The sequence below is a fragment of the Melopsittacus undulatus genome, chromosome 4 (assembly GCF_012275295.1).
Source record: "Melopsittacus undulatus isolate bMelUnd1 chromosome 4, bMelUnd1.mat.Z, whole genome shotgun sequence".
In the NCBI taxonomy this organism is placed as follows: Eukaryota; Metazoa; Chordata; class Aves; order Psittaciformes; family Psittaculidae; genus Melopsittacus; species Melopsittacus undulatus.
Genome location: NC_047530.1, coordinates 16,001,039 through 16,028,636, shown reverse-complemented (window position 1 = coordinate 16,028,636; position 27,598 = coordinate 16,001,039). Strand labels below are relative to the sequence as shown.

General features: G+C 36.0%; 1 protein-coding gene across 2 annotated transcripts in view; it reads right to left on the bottom strand.

Moving 5' to 3' along the window:
• Positions 1 to 27,598, bottom strand: part of PCNX1 (pecanex 1) — a 96,533-nt gene that overhangs the window by 28,851 nt on the left and 40,084 nt on the right. For both annotated transcript variants that reach the window (XM_034062653.1, XM_034062654.1), the window contains 13 exons: positions 20,661 to 20,751; positions 18,861 to 18,918; positions 16,526 to 16,743; positions 15,283 to 15,436; positions 14,496 to 14,528; positions 13,263 to 13,434; positions 9,619 to 9,729; positions 9,068 to 9,159; positions 7,740 to 7,849; positions 5,930 to 6,035; positions 4,429 to 4,521; positions 2,787 to 2,937; positions 952 to 1,093 (listed from right to left, as the gene is read on the bottom strand). In XM_034062653.1, coding sequence (XP_033918544.1) covers positions 952 to 1,093; positions 2,787 to 2,937; positions 4,429 to 4,521; positions 5,930 to 6,035; positions 7,740 to 7,849; positions 9,068 to 9,159; positions 9,619 to 9,729; positions 13,263 to 13,434; positions 14,496 to 14,528; positions 15,283 to 15,436; positions 16,526 to 16,743; positions 18,861 to 18,918; positions 20,661 to 20,751 — 1,531 coding nt within the window. The remainder of the gene's footprint in view (positions 1 to 951; positions 1,094 to 2,786; positions 2,938 to 4,428; positions 4,522 to 5,929; positions 6,036 to 7,739; positions 7,850 to 9,067; positions 9,160 to 9,618; positions 9,730 to 13,262; positions 13,435 to 14,495; positions 14,529 to 15,282; positions 15,437 to 16,525; positions 16,744 to 18,860; positions 18,919 to 20,660; positions 20,752 to 27,598) is intronic.

Genomic DNA, 27,598 nt, shown 5'->3' with positions numbered 1-27,598 from the left:
TACTGCTCTAGTTTATATTGGCAGAACCATGACTTAATGATAAACTTAGTAATATTCTTTTTCAGAGATAGTAACTGACAGATCAAAGGGTTATAAAAATAATGTTAATGTAATGGCAACATTCCTTCCAAAGGTCTTCTAGTGACAAGAGTAATGAACCCAAAGCAAGAACTTAATAGATCCAGGGATTATTAAACTTAAAATCAAAACATAAAACAGCACAAAACACCCCAAAACAACCCCACACTCAAAGAACCTCCTCCCTCCCCCAATACTCCATTTTGTATCAAGATTTATTTTCTCTACAACACTTCTGTTCTTAATCAATAGAACTTCAAAAAGAGCTGCTTGGTCTCTGTTCTTGGAGGCAAAAAATGCGGGACCTACTATTGAATGCTCATGTGCTGAGAGAGCCACATACTTGGGGGATTATAACTAAGGACCAATTTAAGAGGCAGTATGCAATCCATCTGGATACAGATTATGCTCAGGGGCCACAAGGCCTGGGGAGTTTCTTGATGAGAGCAGAAAGCTGTAGAGGGGCTGTAAACTGACATACCAACTCAGGAAACATTATACAAGTCATAAATTTGCATCTGACAGAATACCAGAACATATTGTTGCTATCTTGGACTTGCAGTCTCGATATCATAGACTCTGAAGATCAATAAGGAAATTCTGATATCACACTACTAGATAATTCTGCAACCTACAGTCTTTACAGTGTATGCTATGAATTGGATTCCTAGTTTAAGACTGTAATACTCCATTCAATTTAAACCAGCAAAGTGATTTGGCTCTATAAGAGCTTTCAAATAAAGAAAGATTTTATTTGTTACCTTAGTTTAAAGGCAATAGTATTAACGGTCTCCACGCTGAGGCCAGAATTCACTATTTAATTTCCCACCACAGAAGACATACTCAGATTATTTGACAGCCTTTTCTACTTACTCAGTATCCAGTTTCTTTGGACTAGCAATATTCTTAGCGCTGCTACTAAGCTCATTGAGGACTATCAGTGGATAGATAACATTCTTCTCTATGAAAAGGAGCCAAATATGAAGTTTCTCAAACCACGTAACATGTGCAGCACCTATCAAGATATATTAAAAAGAAGTCAGATTGCACTGTCAAATCCAGCTTTGCTAGCAGAATATTCTTGATCCAAGTGATTTGTGGAGCTAAACGCTAACTGTATTTTCACACAGGACTTGCCTAAATTTATCTAACCATCATAAAGAGAAGCTCTTGTTAAGCTATTGTTGGCAGTCCCAGTAGTTTTTACACTGTACACATCTATACAAAACATACTACAGTTCGCAAGCTACTTGCTTTCTGCACATGGCAGGATACAAACTGGGTTGTCACCTCTTCAATAACTGCAACACTGATACTGATGAAGCTACTTGACATTACACATTCTCTCATGCAAAAGGATGTTTTCCAACCATACTCAAACCAAAAGATTTCTGATTTATGACTACAATATAGAAGAGTACATGTAACCTGCCAACAGAGATGTCTGAGACATCAAGAACTTTTTTCAAACTTCCACAGCAGTTACAAAATACATAACAGGATTGCCATATTTCAAAGTAATGCAAATGTAGATGATGAGAAATGTAGATGCCTAGATGAGCCCCAGCAAAAAGTGAAGTTCCTTTTCTATGCCAGATGCCATAAGGACTATCAGTCACTGACATAGCATAAATTCTCTAAGCTGCAGGGATCAAATTGGGAAGTGCTACAAACTTATATTTAACATTACTGGATAGGACTTCCAACTCTCCTGAAAACACTGCTACATATGTAAATACTGAAGTCAAGTATCAGCAGAAGGGCACCAACTGCAGCTTCTATAGTTTAATAGATAAAAAACCAACAAAACGAAACAAAAAACAACGACCAAACCCTAATGCATACAATTATACTTTTGCACTTTTCACTTCTAACTCCAAATAGTTTAGCATATTACAACTACTTTTGATAATTCTCTGCTTCTGGAAACAGCAGAATGTTTGCTTTCTTTTCAATACTGAGTTACCTTGAAAACTACCTGAAGAGGAAAATCAAAAGTGGCTTCAGTTGTTTCTAAGCCATTTCTGATAGAAACTTTTTCTGCTTGCTGTTAACAATAAACACATTGCAACAGTGGAAACACTGCAATCTATTGCTATATTTACCCATAGTGGAAAACTGATCAGCACTATAACTATTTTCTGCAGCCTCCAAGGAAAGATTTCATGGAAATGTAGACTTTAACACAAGGTGCAAGTATGTGTCTATGCAGATCAATCGGATCTGCAAGAATGAACCCTTCTTGTGCTTTTCAATTAGTAGGCAACTTGCACTACTTTCTGCTGTTAAACATAACAATAGCATTAAAAATCAAATGCATGCAAAGATCAATCTCCAACAGCATTCACCATACCTAAACCTCAAAAACTTATGATCTTGGAAGAAATGCCTCGTGAAAAACACTCTACATTCATGAAAATTAAGGCAATCATTAGCACAAGCTTTGCAACTTAAGATTTTGAAAACTGTGCTTTAATGGAACTGCTCTGAAACAATGTTAGCACATCTAATATATTATCAATGTCAGTTAAGATATACATAAAATATCATGGAATAGAAGCACAAGAAACTAAGACATTTCTAGATTAGATATCGTTAAACACTCAAGAGGTAAGAATGATAACGAAAAGAGATTAGCGCATCAACAGGTAACTTGAGTTGGTCAGCAACTACAGCAAGTACAAAAATGTGTCATGAATTATACTTACTTCGGACTTCAAACTGGTAGTATTCCTTGGTTTTCAGCAGTGGATGAGAAAAACAATGCCAAGGAAGCTGCTTTCGGAGTTGAGGCAGAACATAATGGGTCACAAAGCCTACCGTACCCACCAATGCGTAGAGAACATAACTTAAAATAGGCTAAAAGGAAGAAATGAAGAAATTAAAGTTTGTGGTTTATAAACAAAATCATACACTAATAATGTAATACCTGTTCAAGCATCTAGGCAGGTGCTCCTGGTAATAGCAAGTTGGTAACCTACTTGCTCATGAGTAGCTGTACTATCCACTTTCAAATACTTAGTGAAAATTTGTTCTCCAAGCATTTCTTATTTGATCTTAAAGTAAAAATAGTACACCAATCTTCCTTCATAGGCCATTGCTTCTGACCTATCTGCATTGCATTTTATAAATGATACACCCATTATCCTCTAAAGGCTGAACCCAATTTACATTTTCATCTGCTGGATAAAAGGAAGTATGAGCCTAAGGAAAAATAAATCATTAATCTTCTATTCTCTTGAGAAAGTGGTGAATAAGAAGCCCCCCACCAAAACCAAACTCTTCCATAGAAACCACAAAATACTGCTGTATTAAAGTGGTATGGAGACTGGATTTCACAGTAACACTTCTAGGCATCAAAATTTTCTCTAAATTTCTAGATATAACAAAATTGGAATTGCATTACTTAGTTATACAATCTTGATTCAGAAATTCTGTGATGCTTAAGCCTATAGAACTAATGAAGAGCATATAGCCAAGTTTTCTAAACATGGGAGAAAGCAACATTTGGGAGGAATGCAGAAGTCTAGCAATACAACAGAAGAGATATTTTCCTTAGAAGAAAAACTAACACATCTGGTTAAATAGGACACTTCACGTAAAAACCTGAAGCTAAACACATACGCTTTTTAAAATTAGTTTCTTTAACTGCAGGCACCAGCAGGAGAGTAAAATCCTTTGAAAATAAATGCAGGAAACTTTCATTTGCCTGACAGAAGGCTGTTCATAAACTAGTAGTTCCATTACAGGAACACTAAAAAAATTCAGTAACTGCAATGCTTTAGGCAAATGCCTTTACTTATGAACACAGGATCTGGTCCCATGTTATCATTATCACATAGGTGTCATATATATACATAAAAGTATCTGAAGCAGTAGTATTAGCTAGACTAATAAAAATCTCAAAGGCTCACTGAAGTCCTGTAAATAACTATTCTAGTAAAGCAGGACTCCCCTGTTCCATAGTCTACAAACACCCACATGAACATGCAATTTCCAAGTCAAGGTTCAGGCCCTCAACATTGAAGAATCAAGCCTTCTAGACTTTTTAGTTTCATTTTTCCTTACTCCCAAATGCTCCTGACATGATTTAATTGAGATACATGAAGCAGAAGAGGACACTGTGTTAGTGACTGAAATAAAAATCTAGAATGTAAGAAGAAACTAGGAAAAGAGCAGAAGAGATTCTGAGCACATAAAACTCGAACGTGAAGATGTACTTGTCACACTACATATTTAAAGACCATATAAAACTAGTCAGGAAACCCAGTACATTACCAGCAAAAGTTTGTATCACATTGGAGTATTTATACATAGAAAACAAATGCTAGACATGATGTAACATCTTACCTGTAAAACTGTAAATACTGTACTGACGTGAATTGCAAAATAGAGTACACCAATGACTATACACACAATCAGGTCAGACTGTAATCGTTCACTCTGCAGAGCCAAAACAAAAATAATTTTAGAAAATACCAGCTTTGTGTTCTTCAGATTCTTAATATCCATCACAGTAACACTGAAAATGATTGAAGATTTTCTAATGATGCCAGCGTTAATTACTTCAAATGGAAGTTGAAATTCCAGAAAACAAATCTTATGGCTAAGAGCATTAGCTCAAATGAGTTAAGTGGAAAGATGAACACCCAAAGTGAGGCAGGAGAAGTTAACACATCCAATACATTCTCTCTCTCATTCTGGACTTCGAGGTGGTATAAGGACAGCATCCCTTACAGCACTGATGCACAAGCTGGAAGGGCTAATGTAATTCCCTATTTATGATCCAAGCATTGCTGAGACTATGGGGCACTTGGGAGCTCTGGACAGCAGCTGCCTCAACAGAGCTAGCAACTAGGCAGAACAAAGAGGTTCTTTAACACTTCTCCCTCCTCCTTTGCAGAAGGGTAAAGGATAGATTTGGAATAATCCTGATAAAAAAGTCCAAATTTTCCATTACCCTTAAAAAGCTAATACAAGCTCTTGGCAATGGGCAAAAAATAACGAAATGTATAAATGCCAGGCTCAGTCACAAGGGGGCAATATGTACTTAGGGCCACTCCAGCTCAGCATCTCCAAGTTTAGACATACTAAGCTTCTTTAAGTCTTTTACTTGCTGCTCTACTGTGTTAAGAATAGTGTTTCAATATTACTTCCATAAATAGAGTGAATTTGTATTAAAAATTCCAAGTACATGCTAAAGTAATTGGAACAGGTTACATCTGCTTCTTAAAAAAAAACAACAAACAAAAAAAACCCCAAAAAATAAAACAAAAAAACCCCAAAAACAAACCAACGCAACCAAAAACCAAAGCAACCAAAAAACTCATCCAAAACTGCAAAAAATCCACCTCCAAAGAAACTACAAACAAACAAAAAAATCAAACAAAAAAAAAACCCAAACAAAAAAACCAAAACCTCACATCACTTTAAACCACTTTTATTTTCTGCTTCTGGATCAGCAGGCACAAAACTCTTGCTCGGAATTACCAGACCTGCTGAGTTAATATAGTTTTGCCACCACTAACTTCGGCACAAAAGCAAGTATCATTTATTACCAGTGAGCTAGAAGAAAATCGTCTATGATACTTTACTGAATTCACACTAGGGAATGCTAATTCCTATTCATTCCTCCTCCTAAATTACTTAAATTGCAATATAATATTGTACTCTCAGTGTAGTACATTGGTTCATCTGCAGATTTAAAGGAAATGCTCTGATAGCCATTCTAAATCAACACCATGGTAACCAAGTATTGTTAGCTAAGTAAGATCCAGGTTTATGTTATACAAGCTAATATATAGTAAATGCTTAGATGAAATAAAAAAAATATAAAAATTAAAAAGCTTACCACAGAATTTCTAAGCTTTTCAGGTAAAGGATCTTTTACTTCAGACAGAGGATCCTCAGGGTTTTTGTCTTCAGAATTAGGAAAAAATTTTGATTGCACTAAAGAGCTTAAAGACAAAAAACAACCCACTGAAAATCATGTACTGTTCTATTTGAAGAATATTTTAGATGAATAACAGAGTCAAAACTTCTATTACAAGTTGACTACAACAAAAAAATAATCCTGGCCTATGAGTGCTTTCATATGGCTGAGCAAATCTACACAGAAGAACTTTCAATTTTATAAAAGAATTAGTTCACTGGTTGCATGCAATGACCACCCTTAAAGTTGAGCAGCCAGATGTTGTTCAAACAGCACTTTCTCCACTACCAATGGAGTAACTGAACACAATACTGAATTTTAAGTACTTATGAAGCAAGACTTCAGTTCATAAATAACTGAAATATAACTTGGTGCAAAGTTTAGAACTGGTCTATTTGTCAACACCAATTAGAAACCCAAGAATTCCTTGGTTTAAATTCAAACTTCAAGAGCAACAACAACAAAAAAATCTATACCACCCTGATTAATTAATGAATTATCCATGCTGACCAACTACTAAATTCTTAGCAGACACTGCTGGTACAAAGGCCCCAGAAATTTACATTTAAACGTTCAGAAGACCATATGCAGCAGTGCTAGCTGTATTTAAGTGTCTTACAACCCCTCAATGAGATTTTTTTCTTACAATAGCCTGTGTGGTACGGAAATATGTATTACTTCATTTCATGGTCAGGAAGCTCACTACAGAATGAGACACAGATCTTCAAAGGCAATACTGCAATACATTGCAATGCTTAATCATGCCACATCTGAACAGGTGAATCTGCAGGTGAAATAGGCATAAAGCCTATAGTACTTGAAAAGAAAACAAGAACAGGTATCTACGGACAAGAACCACATACCAAGTATGAGTAAAGCCATCTGAACTAAGACTAACTGGAAAAGGTTTAGCCATCAACCTAAAGATAACAATTCTCCTTCTTTGTGAACACTCACAAATCATTAATCTCCTTGTTCACAGAAGAGGCCCCTCACTATCTACTCCAGACTACTGCTTATCAAGTTCATCCAACATTATGGCTAAATTTAAATCCAAGTTCAAGCTCTCCCTAGCCCAGGTGTGTAACTGAGCCTCTATTGGCTACTCTGTGGGAGGTGTTTCTCCTACTGGAATTGTTTTGTTTTACCCAGATAATTATTAACTGAATCTCATGAGATCAATGCTCCTACTCAGAATGGCAACATGAATACATATTTCCCCATGCTAGATAAGAATACTCATCACCAAAGCAGTTCCTTATTGTTTTACACCCGAGATGAAATTATTTGAACAAGTGCCCTGAGCACACATTCAAGGTAAGAACACAATAACAAATTATGTGAGAGAAGCAGTCCTAAACATCCACATGGGCTTCCACTTAAACTGCGGCTTTGTGCACCTCTTCAAACACAGAATGGGTACATGTTGCTCAGCAGAAACACACCAGCAGAAAGATGGCACCTGACTGGCATTTTGGAGAGCATCAGCAGGCAGTCAAATCAGATTTTTGCATGTAGGTGATTTGCCAGAAGGCAAAGAAAGGTTGTCATTAAGAGGAGGAACCAGGTGCAAAATTTGAGAACTTCTTTCTAACTACTGAATCAATATACTATTTTTCACAATGCTATAGGCTATTAGTTCAAAGAGTACCAATATCTAACATTATAAATAACGTTCCCTTGCAACTTCTTTCTTCCCTGGGGAAAGGGCACAAACTGAGTCACTTACAAAAGTACAGAAGGGTCACTACTTTGTCTGCTGAGATGATATGATATTGCCACTAATAAACCACAAAATATGGAGAAGAGAACTGGAATATGCTGCCCATCCCAAGAATCCTGGAGATAGAAATGAAGTGTTAATAAAAAGGAGACAAAGTATACAAGACTTATGTGATATACAAGAATCATGGATATCATAGTAAGAGAATGGAAAAAATTAACTCAATTCCACAAAAAATGGATCAGGCCTTTCAATACAGAAACAAATGTTTACCTACTTTGATGTATTTACCTAGTTAGATGTATTTACCTATGTCTAAGTCCCTTAAGCCTACCCTATCTTGATCATTGAACAGTCATCCATTTTCATACCCCTTAGGAATAATTTTCTGCATTCCTTGAGACCACAGGTTTAGAGTTGCATTTAATCACATAATTTTGGAAGTTACATGTTTTCACTTGCATTTTTTTCCTAATGTGCTGGATTTAGATTAAACCAGGGATTTGTTTCCATGATCTATACTGGATCTGCAAAGAGGAGAAAGTGATTCTTGTCTAAAGTTCATCTTGAACACATGTGTTCTTAAAAGGCTAATAAGACAAACATACACACTAATGATGTTCTGCAGGTGACAGCATCACAGGAGCACTACCTCTAGCAACTTTTTACTCTGACAGAATGGAAGAAAGACTGTCAATTCTAAGTTGGAAGGCACATATGCTATAATTAATTGTGAACCAAGAGCATTAGATTATCAACACATCTGAAACCAAAGAATCAATACCACACCATTTCCAAACAGAATAGCACTTCAAGCAAGGAAAACCAGTTGGGTTTGGTTTCCCTCACCATCACATTTGCCAGCTAACTCTGTCTTTTAAAATATATACACATCTTTGCTTTGACACTGCAAACTATTTCCTGGTTTCTTTTCAAGTCAAGATTAATTTTGAAAAGACTATTTTTCCCCAGTGCTGCAAACCAGAAATAGTCACAGGAGCCATTCTGAGACATTAGCAAACCAATACAGCTGTGGTAGAAACAAGCCACTTAAGTGATTTTCTGGGTTTTAATACTTCCCCCCCAAGAACTAATGCAGAATCATAAACATGATGGTAAGTGTCATCATTTTGGCCTGTTAGTGCACACACATATCATACGCCTTTTAGAAGTAAGAAACTGTTTTGTTTCTGCATTGCATCTCCTTTATTGGCATCACAGCTGAGCAAGTCTAAAACCCTTCAAAATCAGGCTAATATTTCTAATTTACTTTCTGTATAATTAGGTATCTAAGATAATAGCAAGTAAAGAACCAACCCTAAAATTTTGCTCACCTTCAGGGCACCATAGCACAGTCCATACAACAATGCTACTGCCACAATACTACAGATAAAACTGTAAAGTGCTGCAAGCAGGCTTGTGGTAGCTGAAAATAAAAAAGTAGACAGTGTTATGTAATTAGATTAGAATACAATTAGATTAGAATACAAAATATGTCAGGCTAAGATATTAGCCCCCTAGTTGCAACACCCCTCTGATACAGACATCCCACAGCAACTACTTGTATTGTTCCCCGTTTTTTTTTCTTAAAGAAAAACCTATGTGGCTTTATATGCCTCCTTATTTATTCAACAGCATTACTACGGAAATGGTTAACTGCAACAAAAACCAGCTGAGAAGTACACTTTGACAGACTTGCTAGGACAGTAATTTTAGTTCTCATAATCAGAAGACCTTTAGCCTCTTAAAAAATAATAATTAATATTCTACATTCAGAGGGTAGGAACAAAAAATATTTAGTAATTATACTATTAGTAACTACCCTACTGATCTGATAGCTGCCCTTAATCTAATGTTGTCACTGACACAAAAACACACTACTCACCATTGCCACCGAAGACATGAATATCCAGCTGTTCACAGAGATACATTACAAATGTATTCACCTGAGGCAGAAGACCAATGAAGAATACTATGGGAAAACATAGTGTAAACACTATGGAAGAAAAAAAAAAGTTGAAAAAGTGAGTATGAAAAATATAGCAAGGTAATGTCATCTTCAATTTAAGTTCTATGGTGTCACACACATCATCTAACATCATTAAAGGACTTCTATAATTTCTAAGGAAAACATCCATTATGTATATCTGCACTCTAGTGACTCAGAACTTACTGAATGTAGAGGCTGTACAGATCAACAGTCAAAAGACTTCTTGCACTTCCCTTTTAATCACTGTAGAAATGGACGCAGGCCAATTCAGGCTTTCCGCTTTTATTTCACAAACATCAGCCAAGAGTGTTTACACATTAGAAGATCTGTAAGTTCTCACTTACTTAAACGAGTGCTTATCAGAGCCTAACTGCCTGTCTGGAGTTACAAGACTAAGGGGTAACACCAGCCACATTGACATAAGAGAGGCCAAGCATTTCACCCTGGGTTTTCTGCCACTAGTAGCCACATAGACATAAGAGAGGCCAAGCATTTCACCCTGGGTTTTCTGCCACTAGTAGCGTCTGAATTTCACTTTTTTTCCCACACCACTTCTGAAAAGTTCTGATCCTAAATGACCTTTTTTTCTTTTAAATGAAAAGAATAACTGAACGAACCATTAAAACCTCTGCAAATTACAGGATTTAAGAATGCAAAGAGAAATTAAGGCCACTTAATATTAATACAGACAATGTTATGTCCCAACCTGTAATAGCATTTATTTTCCATTTGAGGAATAAAATATGTATAAATAACAATCTTTTACACAACTGTTAAGTACTTCAGATATAACTCTCTAGCAGCAGCAGATTATATGTTCTAGGTTCTAAAGGATAAAAGGCCCTAGCTATGAAAATAAATCTAGGCAAAATCTAGAAGTTTAGGTAGGAATTCCATGACCTTATTGACTTGTAGCTTCAGTGACTAGAAGCGGTAACTAATTTTAAATATTCTGCAAAGAATCACAATTTTAAGTTTCTAACTTTATATCCATAGAATGGTTGGATACTAAAGGATAACAGTTTAGAAATATCTACAGTGAGATAAGTAATTCTTATTTTCTTTTCTTACTCACTGAACTTAAATAACTGTTATTTAAAGACAGGCAGGTTCAAGGCTTGGGAAAAACAGGGTTCTGCATCTTCTTACTCATACAAAACAGGAAACAAGACCAAGGACCAGCTACTCAGGACCTGAAGAAAGTATTTTTCAGAATTCTGTAGTCAAACCTTTATCTCAAATCTTTACTCAAGGATGCCTACATAGGAGGCAAAGTGTTCTCTCACTGAGAGGTGAAAAAGTTGTATTGTGAAGGCCTGAAGTTGAGCTATCTTGGGTTGACTGAAAACAAAATTACAAGACAGATCTGGTAAGAAACAGTTTAGGGAGATTAGTCCAGTAAAACCCCAATACTTCTGATGGTTTTTAAAGTCTGCAACAGAATTGCTCCCTAACGGGGACCACATAGGTGAAACCAGATCATCATAAACATGGAATAGACTTAGAACAATAGATCAGTATGTGAGACAAAATAAACTCATATGAAATTCATACCAGTCCTCACTTGTCTGTTGGCAAGGACACAGCAATTATGTTATCTAAGCACAAAGTTTGCTTTGCCCTGCACCTGTGTTGTTTGTGTAGCTATGCTTGGGAATGGGAAAAAAGGCAGCTGAGATTTCTACTTTGTGCTAACAAAGTATGTTTGCTAGTAGCCAGCTTGATTTGTGATATACACACAAAGCTTTTTAAACAGTTTTACCAATATTAAGGATTGCTCCAAAGGCAAGGGCACACATGTGTGTGCATGGAGGTGGGGGGGTGTAGGTTTTTGTTTTGATTTAAGAAGTGAGAGCTGTTCTGGCAATCTTTTCTTTCTTTTTTTTTATTTGTACTGGTTGAACTGTCAAGAAATATAAAGAACCTAAGTTGGTGCAAGATCTTAAAGAAGAACGACAAAACAAAAGGATCAAAAAGCATTCAGTAGAGCTAAATAGCCTTCAAAATTAATCCCAAAATGGACACAACCCGGTGAAGATGCCAGCACATCTTTTTAAAGATGGGTAAGACTTTCAAATAGAAGTAGGTCACTTTCACATTACAACACACCACCTACATATACACATATGTATTATTCTATGGGGATATGGATACACCTTACAGTAATGACTCAAGGTGATTAAGGGAAGGGAAAAGCCTTCTGCAATTGACAAAGCATAAACAAGGGGAAATGAAGCTAGTTTTATATCTCGAGTCAAAAGTGTCTATAATGAAATATGCCAGTGCATGAATAGATCCATAGTATCTGTAAAAAAACACCTTTGGAAATGCCTGGACAATACTCTGTTCATAAGTCATTTAGACCTTTTCTGTCTGGACATTTAAATTTAAATATAGATTTAACAGCAGAAAGTCAAAGGGGCAAAACAACAAGTGATATGAAATTCAGGATGTTCCTAAAATCAAGTAATAAAAACTAATTCACAATAGTCTCTAATTCTTATTAAAGAAGAAAAAGAAACAAGATGAAGTGTTAACTTTCATTGGACAGAAGACTGTCCAAAAATTGGAGGCAAGCAGTCATACCATTTAACTGCTGCAGTCTTTCATACACAGGTATTTTGGTATGACTGAAGAGCAACTGTGTTCAATTTAGGTTAATTCTTACATATTTTCTTCCCCTCTACAGAGGTGATGCAGAGAGGACTACCCAAACAACTTTGCTCCACTAAAGAATACATACAAAAGTGACTGTGACAAGATGTTCTTCAAATCTTTGTGCTCTTTCTCTCTCTCTCTCTCAGGTTCTGCGTGAGATTCCTTACAGCATTTATTGAAAGTAGAAATAGCTACAACAGGGGAAAAATTTTGTTGGGTTTTGAGGGGTTTTTTTTGGGTTGGGTTCTTTGGGGGTGTGGAATGGAGGGGTGTTAAATACCAGCAGTACTGTGAATGCACTGTGCTGTTCAGAATATAATAAAAACACCTCACACATCCCAGAATTATATTTTTGCTGACAGGCCTGTTCTGAGAAGACACATATTAAGATCCGTCTATAGTGTTTTTAAAATTGTGTCCATACTGTTCTGATTGCTAAATAACCTGATTTAAGAGAACTCCTCACTTGCCACAAGCCCATCTGAAGAGTATGAAAGAGTCCAAATCAAAACATTTATCTAATCAGCAGCTATATCCAAGTGAAGTAGCGTATCTAGATACAAGTTAAGAAGCAATGGAAGGTTCAGGGATGAAGATACTAGATAAAGAGCTACAACTTTTTCTCCCTATGACACTTACACTAGTTGACATCTCTGCAGGTCTTACAATAAAACTACAGGAGGGGGGGATTTTCCCATAAACTTCAGCAAAGCTAAAACTACACTTCCCATGGAAACTAAATGACTACATTTAGAAAAGTGATGAGACAACAGTATCATAACAAGATGCTGGGGGGGTGAGGTGGGGACTACTGCTGTGGTGAAGCAAACAATTCAAAACCATTAAAAAAAAAAACCACCACTAAACCCAAAACCACTCACCTATAACTAAGTCCCTGGCTGACAGCAGCAGCAGTGGGTTGGTGAAAGCCATTCCATACAACCTGAATCTTGTTGTAGATATATTTCTGCTGCCATAGTCCAACAGCCAAATAAGACCACAGCATAAGCAGAAATATACAGGCCTACTATAGGCTATGATACGATTATGACCCTGTTTAAAACAGAAAAGAGAACATTTGCTTCATAATTAGCAGAAAAAGTAACTGATACTCTTCTGTTACAGGTAATTTTGGAACCAAAATTTAGTCACTGCTCAACAATTAATGTCCTGTCACATCCTTAAGTTTTGTTCATAAAATCCTTCATGCATTGCACTGCAGTGATGCAAGTCTTTTATGTGTGGCTTTAAAACAAGCACAACAGTTAGATTAAGTTAAACTAAGCTATATTTACGCTTATTCTCCACTAAGTTTTAAAGCATGTTTTTTGCAATACTAAATGCCAGAGAAAATCTGATTAGGCTTCATAAGCAAGAGAGAATACATAAAGTCTGAAAAAAAAGAGCAATAAAAGTTTATTAGTCAGATATTGTTCCTGCGGGAGTAGAGAGGGATATAGAGACCTGTATTTGTGTGTTCATTAAAACATACAAGTTACCACCAAAAATAATATTACTTGCTGAAGAGGAATAATATCCTAATAAGAGATGAAAAAGCATAACGAAAATATTTTGTCTTGGCAATCTAGCAGATGCATAATAGAATATAAACATATTGTGCAACACTAGCACATTAACATTTTGATGCTCAAATGTTAATGCTCACTTGGGCATTGCCTACTCAGCCTAAACAGAATGGAAAATATAAGTCTATGTGCATACTAGGACAACTGAATGATCTACAAGACCAGAATAGAGCATCAAAGCTGTGTCAGTTCATAGCAGCATAGCAAATTTCAACATTAAGAATACTTCTCAGTATAACTGCTTGAATACTAAAGATTCATTAAAAAACCTATGACAAATGGCTCTGTAGCAAAAGCTGGTCTTAAAACAGGGAGGACATGATTTGCTAAATACAAACATACTGGGGGGGAAAGAAAAAATAGTATCAGTTCCCTTCTCACACACTAAGACAACATAAGCCTCTTCTGTCTTATGAGAAGGCACATAAGAGAAATGCCAAAAAGATCAAACCAAAAAGATCAATTCTCTGCGGAGTTTCCTAGTTCTCTCTGCAGGGTTAAGTACAGCAGCATATGCCTATGACTTACATGTCGAGGGGAAGAAGAATCTGGCTGAACACTCTGAAACCAAAATGGAAAGAGGAAAGTTATCCAATCTACAGGTAAATGCATATACCTCTTCCCCCTCCCTCCAGCTTTCTTGATTAAAGTTCTTCGAATAACATCTACAACAAATTTCACAATTATCAAAGCACTGTACTGCCTTTAAATAGCACAATGCATCAAACCATAAAATCTGTTCAAAAAGTATGTCTACCACTAAAGGTGTTAAGTTTTTGTCAAAAAAAACCCCAAACTAATTTTAATACTTATATTTTTAAGCACAAAAATATTATGCAATTTAATTTTAAATCTAATGTCCACCCTAATCGTCTAATCATAAAGAAACAGACAATTATTAAATTCCAATTTTCCAAAAACCCCTAAGATTCTGACTAAAATATGCCTAGATATAACTGCTTAATATGAAGGCATTGAGGTGTATGCACTAATAAAAAACCCAAAACCAACCAAACAAAAAAATCCCTTCAAGTTTAATTTGTAGGCTGTTTTCAACCAGTAAGAATATGCTCCTCTTTAGAAAAAAATAAAGTGCATGAGAACAGCAAATAAAGAGTTGTTTAACAAACATAAACAGAACCATTCTAGTGAAGTGACCTTCTGTAACCACTTCTCAAACTTTGCGTGAAACTGAAGTTTACTCATTTGTTTTTAAATCATAAGCATGCAGGTTTTTCCGTAAAGCTCTAATCTGCAACACCCAACAGAAGTTATTGCTATTGTTTACAGGAAGCAAAGATAGAAATTAAAATACCTTCAACAGTGAGTACTGACAACTGGCTATTACCAGGCAGAACTGGAAGACCCAAATATCCTTGAAAAAGCCCTCTATAAGAAGTACGGAGCCCAGAAATGCAACTAGAATAGCTAGGATGACAGCTAACACGTTTTCAAGGATCTCACGATTCCTGTATTAGAGGGAGATTAAAACAAAAAATAAATAAATAAAAAGAATTAAAAGCTAACCATGTCTAGGAAAAAGGCTGCAAGGGAACAGTTAGGGTCAGAACTTAACAAGAGCTATGATGCTGGTAGCAAAATAGTTAAGAACAGGTCTGAACTTGCATTGCCTATACTAGCACACTGTCCTTTAGCAAAGCTAGGAGCTACCAGGATTTCAACAATAGCTGAAAGCAATTAGTATCTTATGGGACTGATTTTTAAACAGCAGAAGACAACTTCAGGAATAATTCAAATGCTCAACCACGAGAATGGTCTGTAACAAATCTATATTCAAGGTGCACACAGGATGACTACAAACCTGTGAAAATAAATATACATGGTAGCTTATCTGCACATAGGCTGTCATTCGTAATTTTATAACAAAGAAGCTAAAAATACACTCCATTGACTAATATATTCCAATTGCAATAAAGATAATTCCATATGATATTGGCAGTGCTTAAGAACAGAATAAGATTTCTGCCTAGACAGAATCACTACTATGTTTATCTCAAGGAAGTTTATTGCCAAAATTTAAATACCCTATACACATTCCAAAAGTTTGTAACGTTTTTTTTTGTTTGTTTTTAAATGGGGACACCTCCATTTTATTCCACTAGGTAAATGCAGCAGGGACAACAGGTTGCAGTGTTCAAAGGCCTTGGGAATAATGCTTTGAAACAACAGGTAAAATCTCTCTACTTGCTGAAGTAATGTAAGTGTATGCCAGGTTGTAGACCCTTTCAATTAGTTTTTTGGAGATTATTTTTTAGCTTTAAAGATTAGAAACAAATCTCTCTTTTTTACCATTCAAATACATTATCACCCATCCATGCAAAATGAGGCGTTTTCTTTTTTCCTTTTTTTACATCATCAGATAAAAAGGGAGAGTAGCAATTGTTATTTTAGAAAAACTGCATTTTCTATTATTCTTTCATCATTGAGAATATGGTAAATGAGTTAAATTCTCTAAGGATTTATCTTTATCTGGATTACAGTCTAGTTACAATTTTTTAATCATTACTTTCTGAGGTGTAGTAACATGAAGATCTCACCTATCAAACAAAGCCAGAAGAGTTAATCTATCAAAATTGATGCTAATCCAAAGCTTAGGCAGGATCCAAAAGCGATAGTACTGCTTGACTTTTTGAGCTACTTCCTCTTGAGGTTGCATGTGGTCCTGAAGGTCAGGGCTCAGGTCAATATCTTGCTGCTCCAGGAGATCTGTATCCATGGTTAGCAGCCTGTTCAACCTGATCTGAGGAAGAGAAAGCTAAAAGAAAGTCAGTATTAATAAAAGCTCATTTATATTGTATCACTGTATTCTACTGTAAGCTGCTTTGGAGAAAATAGTTAGAAGTATTTAGCTTCACTTTTGAGAAGTTTCCATGTTAAACAGTATCAGTTCTCAGGCTCCTACTTACTTCTCCTGTCCTTATGGCAAATGAATAGCACCAACAGCAATAATTATTTCCATACAACATAACTTCTTGGCATTTTAGCATATGCTATATGAAGTACGAACATGTCTTCCAAGTACATTATACCATTTACTCCAAAAACTTCAAATTTGAAGACAAGTAAACTGATATGTGAACAGGAATAAAGTATACTACAAAAATAATCCAACACTGACTTTAAATAAATTGCAACACATTTCTTCAAGTTAGCTAACCTGCGTGCACACCCATGCTGAATGGTTGTTCCTGCAGGACAAAGCAGTATGTGCATGCATCAGTCCAAACTCATGACATTCAGAATACTGAGAGACAAACTAAAAAAAGCTCTGCCCTAACTACTTAAGTACTGTTTATCACTGACTATAAATCTCACCTACTTTGTCACTCTAGAGTTCTTTTGAAATCACAGTAATAGCAACAACCAGGACATCCAAGAAGAGTGCTCCGAAGGTTAAAAAGTTACTACAGTATGTATGTGCCATCTAACCCATTTTCTTAGTTTCATTAACAGACCAAGAAACATCTTAATGCACTGCCCTTTATACCATCACATCATTAAACCATCATTTAATGAAAGAAAAACCTCTCAAACTTTTCAGGCAAAGACTAAAATTTAAATAGCATCACCTTTAAGTGTCAACATTAAGATAATTGTAAAAAACTTAAAACTTTACAGGGGTTTGGATGTTCAACATTCAGTATTTCATCTTTGAATTTTTTTAATGACTCCTTAAAGCATTAATGTACTTCAACTTTGCTCAGCCACCTTTGCCCTCCTAGAAAAATACTAATAAAAACCACAAGCAGGAAACACTACCTTCCTAAAGGCATTGCAAAAATATAAAACATACTATCCAAGATAAGCTGTGTCAAAAAACAGATGCTCTTTTGACAGCTTTTAAAAAATTTGGTTTCTGAAAAGGTAGAAACTCCATAACGTTCACCAATACTAATAAATTTCAGTGGAAAACTTCAATTAAGACACATGGGCTAAGCTTTTACAAGCACGAGTTTGACTTAAGCAGAACCATTCCCTTCACACTATCAAACCAACAGCACAAGAGAAAAAATGGAGCCTCTTTTTAGAAGGCTACATTTTCAAGGGGGATGGTGAAAAGCAAAGAAAATTCCTCTAGCAGACACCAGGTACAAAAAGCACATTCTTGATCAAAAGCACAGTCAGGCAAATGAAGGCATTCTCTTCCTCTGCCAACTGCTGAATTCGTATTTCATTTTCCCTCTTGATTAGGTCATAAGGTACTTCAATGTACTTTGGTTTCCTAGTTTAGGATCATCATCATAAGAATCATGATCTCTTGCACTGACCCAGCAATGTAAGACTTCAGAATTAATAAAGATTGCAGGTATGCCTGAACTTTGCAATAATATAAAAGGCTTGAGATCACAAAACTGAAGAATTCTAAAGCTATTTATGGTATTGAACAGTGTAAGCTCTGCCTTTCTTCCCAGTTACTCCTGCATACAAATTAAAATTCTGTACAACAGATTCCAATGACAGATTTTTAAATTCCTTTCCGGGAAACTTCTGGAGATTCTCTTGGACAGAACAAGAAATTTATTCTTTCTGCTGACTGCTGACCTTAGCACAGAAGGAAAGCTCTGGCCAAGTTATTACCTCTGGAAACCTTTACAAGGTATCTCAGAACAATTTTCATGTGATTTAGAAAATAAGTATGCTTTAGATCAGAGAAAGCTACTTATATTTAAATTTTAAAGTACTAAGCATAAAGATGAATTTGTATGTATATATGAAGACACTGCAACAATACGTACTTAATTTTCATCTAAACCCAGGCAAAAATTATTCTTCAGAACAGAGAACTACCACACAGGATGGTTAATCAGTGCTATAAAATTTGAAAGCCTTCTGATTTTTTGCATGCTTTAAAAATAAAGACAAAAAACTTACTAGATCATGTGGATAAAAGCGAACTGAGGTAGAACTCGATACGTGAGAGTCCGTGTCACTATAAGAACAGGGGAAAGACTTCAGATTATAAAACTACATTTTATTTCAACAGGCCACTCTTACTTTTCTAGTGTTCCAAATTAATTTTGACTCCTTGCAAGTTCTATCTAAAAATATTTAAGTTTTTCCTTCAATCATGTTTTAAATACAAGTATCCACTTTAAGTCTTGTGTATTACGGCAACTTCTGTAGCCACAGCAAATCAGGAGATTCTTTAACCTTGGTATAGTTTTCTCAACACCTAGTCCCAGAGTTGTCCAACAAGGATTAGCATGATAGTAATTATTCCCCTTGGGGAAAAAAAAAAAAGAAAAAAAAATGTTTTATGATCTGTTAGCTACTGATGTGCAAACACACATAACATCTCTAGAGCAGCACAGAGTCCTCTATGTGTTCACTTACAGAGTTTATGTTAATTCAGCACTGTTTTTACCGAGGTCCCCAAACTGCCAAAGATAGTACATGTTTAACACAAGTATACTGCGTAACTTAATCTTAAATAGCTTCTGAAAAACAACTTAAAATAAAACTTAAGCCTCTGGTAAAGAAGAGCAAAATTACTTTGCAATTTTCATTCATTAGAGATGAGGAGAAATTTCTCTTACTGTATGGGAGTCCATATCCAACCACTGCTTTTTTCCCCAATTTTGGATAGTTTTTGGATGTTTGTTTTCCATGTAAATCACATGGCTGTAAGACTTGTATCAAATTTATGCAACTTTCCTTCAGTTCCTTGCCTTAAGATAAAAACATTCTTTGTTATCAATCTTACTTCACTAAAACTCAAGTATTCCCTAAAAGTGAGATCTGATTATTTGGATGTGGCCAGTTTGTTTCTTCCATTAGTGCATGTAACTTCGTAACAGCAGCCATCAGCAAAGCCATTGCATCTAGAACATGCAAGCAGTAGAAGGCAGGCATTGGCAGCTTTGTGCAAGGAAGACAGAACTTTATCGAAGTTCAACTCTACAAAAGGCACTTGCACAATTTCACAAGATTTGAATATGGGAGCTTCTATATCCATTGCTCCATAATTCCAAGAGCTATTCCCCCTACACATGGTAGGAATTTGTGGCATTTTGCATGACAACAGCTTCATAGTGTTTCTATTTAGTAAAGTGGATTGCAGAGGGACAGGAGGTTTTGCATTGTTTTTCTTTCTTCTGCCTCCTGTCCCTTCAGAGAAAGGGCATCTTCCCAACAGCAGATGAACTTTCCAGTCTACAGCTGGCTATTTCAGCTCCAAGTCAGATGTCAACCTCAGGCATGTCAACACTTCCATGTATTGTTTCATGCCATCTATGAACTTGAGAACAAATTTTATCAGTTTACATTTGCTTCACAATTGGAAGTTCATTTGTAAGTAAGTTAAAAGCCATTATGGTTAACAGCTACCTACTTTCCCAAAACCTGGTCTAAATCCTTAAAGACTTTCTAAAGCCAATCAAAAATGCATCTCAAGTTGTCTGTTTGGACATTTATTGCTTAAGCAATAGTAGTCTTTACTTTCTGAGCTTTACTTAAGTACCAAAAAAAAAAGAAAACCCAAACCCAAAAAGCCTATGCAGGTTAATGTCATCTTCTCATAAAAATAGCTTGGGTTTCAAAAATAAAAGTATATGGATAATATTCTGCACTTTATTTCTGGTAGTCCATACTAAATAACCTTTTAAAATTAAAATCAAGTATTTGGTTGCAGTAAGACAAGAATCATCACTCTTGACTGGCCTTCACACACACCAGATGTTCGATGCTCTTCTTGCAGCTGGCTCAAAGTTCACAAGTGACATGTCGCAGCCCCCTGTCTCGTAGAGCGTAGAACTGAACTTACCTGTTAAAGAAAAGGTCAAAAGCAGGTCAGAATTTCATGATGTTTCATCCCACTCGCAGTAGTTTCTATTTCACTGAGACCAATTTAAACCTCTAAATTTACATCAGTGTCAAAATATAAAATATGATTACATATTAATGTGTCACCAATGCAGACAAGACATTAGCTACTCAACTCTCATACCATTTTACATGACACATACATAGTAAACTGCAGAACTGAATTGAATTTTAGAAGTTTGTATTTACAAGATGTCACCATCAACACACCAAAAGCACATTGTGAGCCTTTGCCCCCACCCCCTTAGAAAACAAGGCAAATAACTTGCCATGACCATCTTCAGTTCCTCCTTATGCCTCCCACCCAAAGTAGAGCAATCAGCAAATCCTTCACTATCAGCATAAAAGAAACATGACATTCAGCAAAAGCAGACTCAAGTGCCCTGAATAAAATTCTTTTGAGGCGCATGTATCTATTTGAAAATAAACACAAAGACTGAAAGAAGTGGCTAAAGATGCTTCCTAAGTTATACCTGTAGAAAACTTTAAAAGGAATTGTAGGAATAGATTTAGTCTATAAGCCAGAAGCAGGCACTTCAGTGTAAGAACAGAAGACTGAAAATGAACGTCCCAGATAATCCATTTGGAGTTATCAGAAATCCATTAACCATGTTTTCCTAAAGTTGTTACTAAAACTTGTTGAATGAGCAATATCAAGCTATTCCTAAACAAAATTTGCAAAAAAAAGCCAGATATCATAACTCCAATGATAAATTACCTTACAGTGTGATGTTTCACAGTGCCCATCTCCCACAATAGCCTGATCAGAGAGAGAAGCATTGCAATTTCCCCTGAAGGCCAGACTCAATATATTGAATTGAATGCAGGAAGCAGATTTTGAAATTGTCATCTCATATGAAGCGTTCTGCCAACCTCTCCATCTCTTCTAGCTGAAACCCCTTCTTAAGCCATGATGCAAAGCATGCAATATTTTCAGATCTGCTTACACAAAACAAAAAAGAAATCCCACTCTGGAGCATCTGAAGGAAAAACTACAACTCTCAGCTGCATATCTTACAGCTCCTTCTTCTTCTGTTGATACAGGATAACAAGCAGACCGAAGAGAAATGCCTAACGAGATCAGAGCTTTGAGCCTTTCTCCCTTCTGTAAGGGCATAACCTGCTTCTGATATTGTGGTGGGGGGTTGATCTTATTTTTTAAACACACTATGATCCTGCTCAAACTCTCTTCAGACCCACAAACATTCAAGTCCAATACAGATGTGCTTGAAAGTGAGAAGGTTAAAAACCTCAAACTGGATGATTAAAACCAGTGACACTAAGGAAAGACACCAGTATGATGAATATATAAAGCTTTTTACTCTCAGAAGGTGCACTTCAGGCCAATTAGACCCATACCACAGATGTGCTAACACCAACCATTCTGTCAGGTACATAGTTCAGGAGTCATGTACAGTGTGTGTCAGAGCTCATTAACACAACAGCTCTCAATATTTAATTACCTCTGCTACAGGCCTTTGTAGGGAAACACAGGTTGAAAGCTCACTTGTTAAAACAGTTTCTTCCTCAATAGTTAAGGTTTTAATGGAGTGCTTTAGTTAAGTAACTTCTGGGTTTTCATACACACTGTAGTAAGCAGTTGTTACTGTTTAAAATTTAAACTAGCGCAAGACATTAGGAATCATCCTTACCACAACTAATAACCAAACTTAAGTTACACATAAGGTCTCTTGACTGCATCAGTAAAAAAACAATTTCAACAGCAAACGTGAAGGCATTAGAGAACACATTTCAGATTCTAGTCAGGACAAAATTACACATAAATTATGGAAAAAAGAAAATCATCTGGGCAAACACTCCTTAGGAATCCTTAGAATTAAATTTCCAGATTTTAAAATTAATGAAACTTTAGTCACAGAAGTTAGAATATGCTACTTTTAAGATACATCTTTGAATCTGTCAAAATTTATAGCAGCAATACAAATACAGCAAGTACTCCATAGCTGTGGTGGAATAAAACCTGGTTAAGGTTAATAGAGAGGTAGTAAACAGACAGAATACTGAATTCCAGTTGTTTTTACACAAGCTGCAAAACAGGACACAGGTTTTACCATACTTGCAATTCACTCCCCTACTTTATATGGGCTTCCTAGTATAAGTCAGCTGTCAAGACAGGCATGGCTTCCCAAGAAAACAAAGTTGCCAGCCCCTTTTTTGCTTTTCCTTTGTTTTTCAGTGGGTTTTTTTGTTGGGTTTTTTGGGGTTTTTTTGTTTGGTTTTTTTTTTATATGTAGCATGTTGGGGTTTGTTTGTTTGTGGTTTGTTTTTTTTTTCCAATCAAAAGGCTCACTGGAAAAACCTCAACTCATCCACAGCAGAAAAGATGACAGGACTGAGGATGTAAATCCAAGGGTATGACTGGATATTCTATGGCTGAGCTCTGAAGTCCCATCAATTAAATAATTTTTAAACTGTGAGCTAACAGCAGCTTCCTCACAGCACAGTCAGACTAAAATGAAGCTTCTCAATGCTCACAAGATACAGTATCTATGGATACACCTAGCAATTTTAGTCACCTTAGTCATTTTCTGTCCCTCCCATTCCCAGCTCTTTCACAGTGCTCTGAAGAAGATTAAGAAAATTTTTCCTTTCTCCTCTGAGAACTGTTGTTGTGAACAAATGGCAGACCCAAAAGCTTACTTTTACAAATGAAGAAATACAAATGAAGAAATACAGCCAATAGCACATTTATCCACTAAACAGAAATGCTTGTAACTCGCCACGGCTCCCAAAGTGAGGGCTGTGAATTCTTAGCAAATTAAAGTCCCCAAACAATACTCTATTTGGATCAGGCTACAGAAATAACAAAACAAATTCATGCATACTCAGGCACACAAATCCAAAATGTGTCTTCATTTTGACATGAAAAGACAAATGCACTTCCTTTGAAACAAGTTTTCTTGTTTCAAAAGACAAGCATCTCATCACCAAGTCCAGAGACAATCATGTAAGAGTTCACATTATATGAACTAGTGTACCCACAGTTACAGGAATCAATGAAAGCAACAGGCTAATGAGTTTACACAGATGAAACCTGGAAGAAAGCTGCTCAGGATCCAAATAAAATGGTGCTCTGATGGTTTCTTCAGCTAAGTTACTTTCAGCGTATTTCCTACTTTTCCATCTAATAAATACTTTGTTTCAAACCTCTCAAACTAGTTCTGAATATTGCTAACAATTGACATGGTGAAGTCTACATCATCATTAGATCAAGATACAGCCATCTACTACTTGGAACAATAGCTTTGAAATCCTAGTCAGCCAACACAAAGCCACCAAAACTAGAATACCCTGTAGTGTGCAAAGCACTATCATGTCCAAAGGTCAAAATTTTACCTTCAGCTGCAGTATGAAAACTTAAGAGTTTTCAGTTAGAACACTTAAGCTACTGTATTTGACAGACTTTGTTTAGAAACAAAAAATTACAAACTATGCAGAATTCTATAGACTACAACAGCGATATCTTCCACAGGAACAATGGAAAGTATTTTCTACCTGTAGCTTTGAAAATGCCCCCCATCTGTCTCAAATAAATTATGCCTACTTAATTATAAAAAGGTATTGAGAAACTGATTCTAAATTGGTTTTAACCAATTAAGTAATCAGTGTATACATTTATCTTCAGAGAAAATGTTTTTGTCTTTAAGACCATCCAAATGCTTTCATCAGTTAAAATACTTCAATAAATCTGAAAGATTATGGCTTGCATAAAAGTGACACAATCCGAAGCTCAACACGGCAGGGTAATTGTATTGTAGAACTGCAGGCGACCAGTTCTCTTTGATCACAAACCCAGTATTCCTTAGATTAAAAAGAAAATAAAAATAAAATAAATAATCAGCTAGCTAAGGACAAGAGGCTGTTATTTCACACCAGTTTCAGAAACAGGGCATCTGTTCTAGTGACTCAGTACATGGGTTCCTAACTACCTGACAAATTCTTAACACCTACAGCCCTCACTGAAAGGACTGAAAAGTCCCACCCTTCACCTATTTGTCTCAAGAATCAGTTATCACTGAGAATAAAAGACACTAACACTGCCACACTGTGCTCTGAAGACTGTAATTCGCTTCAAGCCACAGTATACATTTTGTTGCTTACTGGATTCCTATTATAGTAATTTTGCCTATAAGCATGGCACTTGGTTTGCTACCTTTTCTTTCTGTCCTGCATTCCTCCTATTATTTATTTCATGTTTACTGCTCCCCAGTAAGCTTCTTTTCCATCATTTCAAGTTCCTTCTCCCTCATACCTCATAAAATAGCAATGTAATTAATAAAAATCTTTCTACTTCAAGCCTGTAAGACAAAAGATAACGCCTCAAAACATCTCTTGCCTTATTCTCTGGACAACGTCCAGCTGAAGACAACCATACAGTTACCAGATTGGATGTAGGGCAGGCATGACAGACTTATGTCACTTTGTAAAATAAGCCAGAAGAATCAAGTTGACACAAAAAAAAAAATAAGATTGTGCATCTTGTTAAAAACTGCAGCTTGACATCCAACATGTAAGTGGAAAAAGAGTTGAAGCAGATACTGCACTGGTGCACAAAAAAAAACAGAAGTCCTGACTGTGGGGCCTTTTAATGTAAATTAACACATGCCCTATTTGTCTTCCAGAAAAACTGGCACACGCTAATAGAATTTCATTAAGAAAATAATTTCTCACATGCACTGTACATAGACACATAGCAGTATCTGCTGCATGTCACTGGTATCTCCTGTTCCTGGAAATTGGGTTTTGTTTACATATCTTTTCCCCAGCCTCTATTTTTTACCCTGGGTGGTTGCAGTGATTTCTACAGTGACAAGAAACTAGCTATATTGCCTACATTGCTTTGATCACATCAGAGTAAAAGTTGAAGAAAACCCAAAACTGCTACCCTCCACCATCTCCAAGTCACACTCAATCTACAGTAAAGTAACAGGGGTCATCTTTCACTGTGAGGTTTTTTGGGACAACACAGCAAAAACAACAGCCTTAGACTTAAGGGAAACAGCAAGAGTGTTCAAGCCTGACTGACAATAACAAAAAAATCAAGCCCAAAACAAAACCCAAAAAAGCCATATACCAGTTACAAGGAAAGATACTCTCTGGTCAAGCCTGCTAAAGGAATCATGCTGTGAAAGTCTGCACCATTTCGCCAACTACTTTAACGAAAGATAGTACCTGTCACACAAATGCTGCTATGCAAACTAGAAAATTTTCCTAACGTAGTAAAACCAGATGTTGCCTGGAATGGCTGCTTGCACTCATGGAAGGATTCTAAACATATGCTCAAAACTTTCAATGAGAAATAAATGCCTACTATACATCATATTTTTAACTGATCAGAACCTGGAAGTTTTGTGCCTCCCAAATGCAATGTGCTGCCCCCTGTAACTATGAACACAGTATAGACAAAATTTCAGCAGAATTCAGCTATACAGATTTCTGAATACATTCCAATGCACATCAAGTGCAATGAATATGCCTTTTTAGAGAGCCCTAACATAATGCTGAATATTCTAAGTGTCCACTTTGATTACTACAACACAGTATAAATTCTTAAGTAACTCTGACTTACCTAGATTGTGTATTAAATCTTGAATTCTATAAAACGTGACTTTACTTTTTAGGTTAAAAAAATACTAAATCCTTAAATACAGTAATGGTAGCTTTAAGAATAATTCTCAACATTAACCTTGGAGAGATATAGCCTGTATTCCTGAATTTCAGGATATATTCTAATACTTCAAACAAGTGTCCCTATTATATAAAGAAATTTGCACTTTTATGTGATAGTTTTCATACTTCATAGACACATACAAGACTTGAGATAGAAGTTCCAATTCTTCTATCTAGTAGAGCCATAAGCAGATTGCGTATATCACATCTGTTAAGTTTCATAAAACATCTCAGAGATTGTCAGGGTTATTTTCAGTTTGCTTATAATCAATGTTTCCTTATACTGCAGCTAGATGATTCAGATAAATGGTAACTTGTTAGCCAAGGGGTACCGCAGCCTGACAACTCTAAGTCTTCCCCACTAGTGGAGTTACATGGTAATTCACTCATCTTTCAGCACAGTATGGAATGAAACAAATGTTTTGTCAGTTTTCTGAGCTAACCTGTACTTTTAGGTTACTACAGCTAACAGGTATGCAAAATACTGTCACTAATAACTGTCAGTTCTAAAGATACCAATTTTAATAACTTGAAGAAGAATTCCATATTAATGCTGAAGTCATCAGTAATTCAGGTCATCAACAGATAGTTGCTAAGATCCCTGCAGGAGCTTTACCACATCTGCCTCCCAGTTACTGTGCCACAGGAGATCAGTCACTTCTTCTGCCCATCTTAGCTTCCTTCTCCCTAGCATTTTTATTAGCTACATAGAAGTTAATAAATAGTTAAGAATACTACATAAAATAAAACCATGAAAAACTAAGGGGTACTGTAAAGTTCCACGAAATCATGGTATTTGATGTAAGAAAGTCCAGATTTTCTTCCAATTTCAAGCTCCTAAATTAAGGTATAGAGAAAAAATAAAGCACTCATTCACACAATGATTTCTTTTTTGGAACAGCAGCTAAGCAAGACTCATTTGAAAAAAAAAATAAAAATAAATCAAGAATTCCTAGGAACTGTAACAAATATTTTTTTCAGAAACCAGAGGATCCCCAAAGTTGGTCATAATCTCTGCTCAACTACCTGTGACAATGCAAAAACACGTATTACACGCATTACATCATTCAAGTCATGAAAGCTCTCACAGCATCACT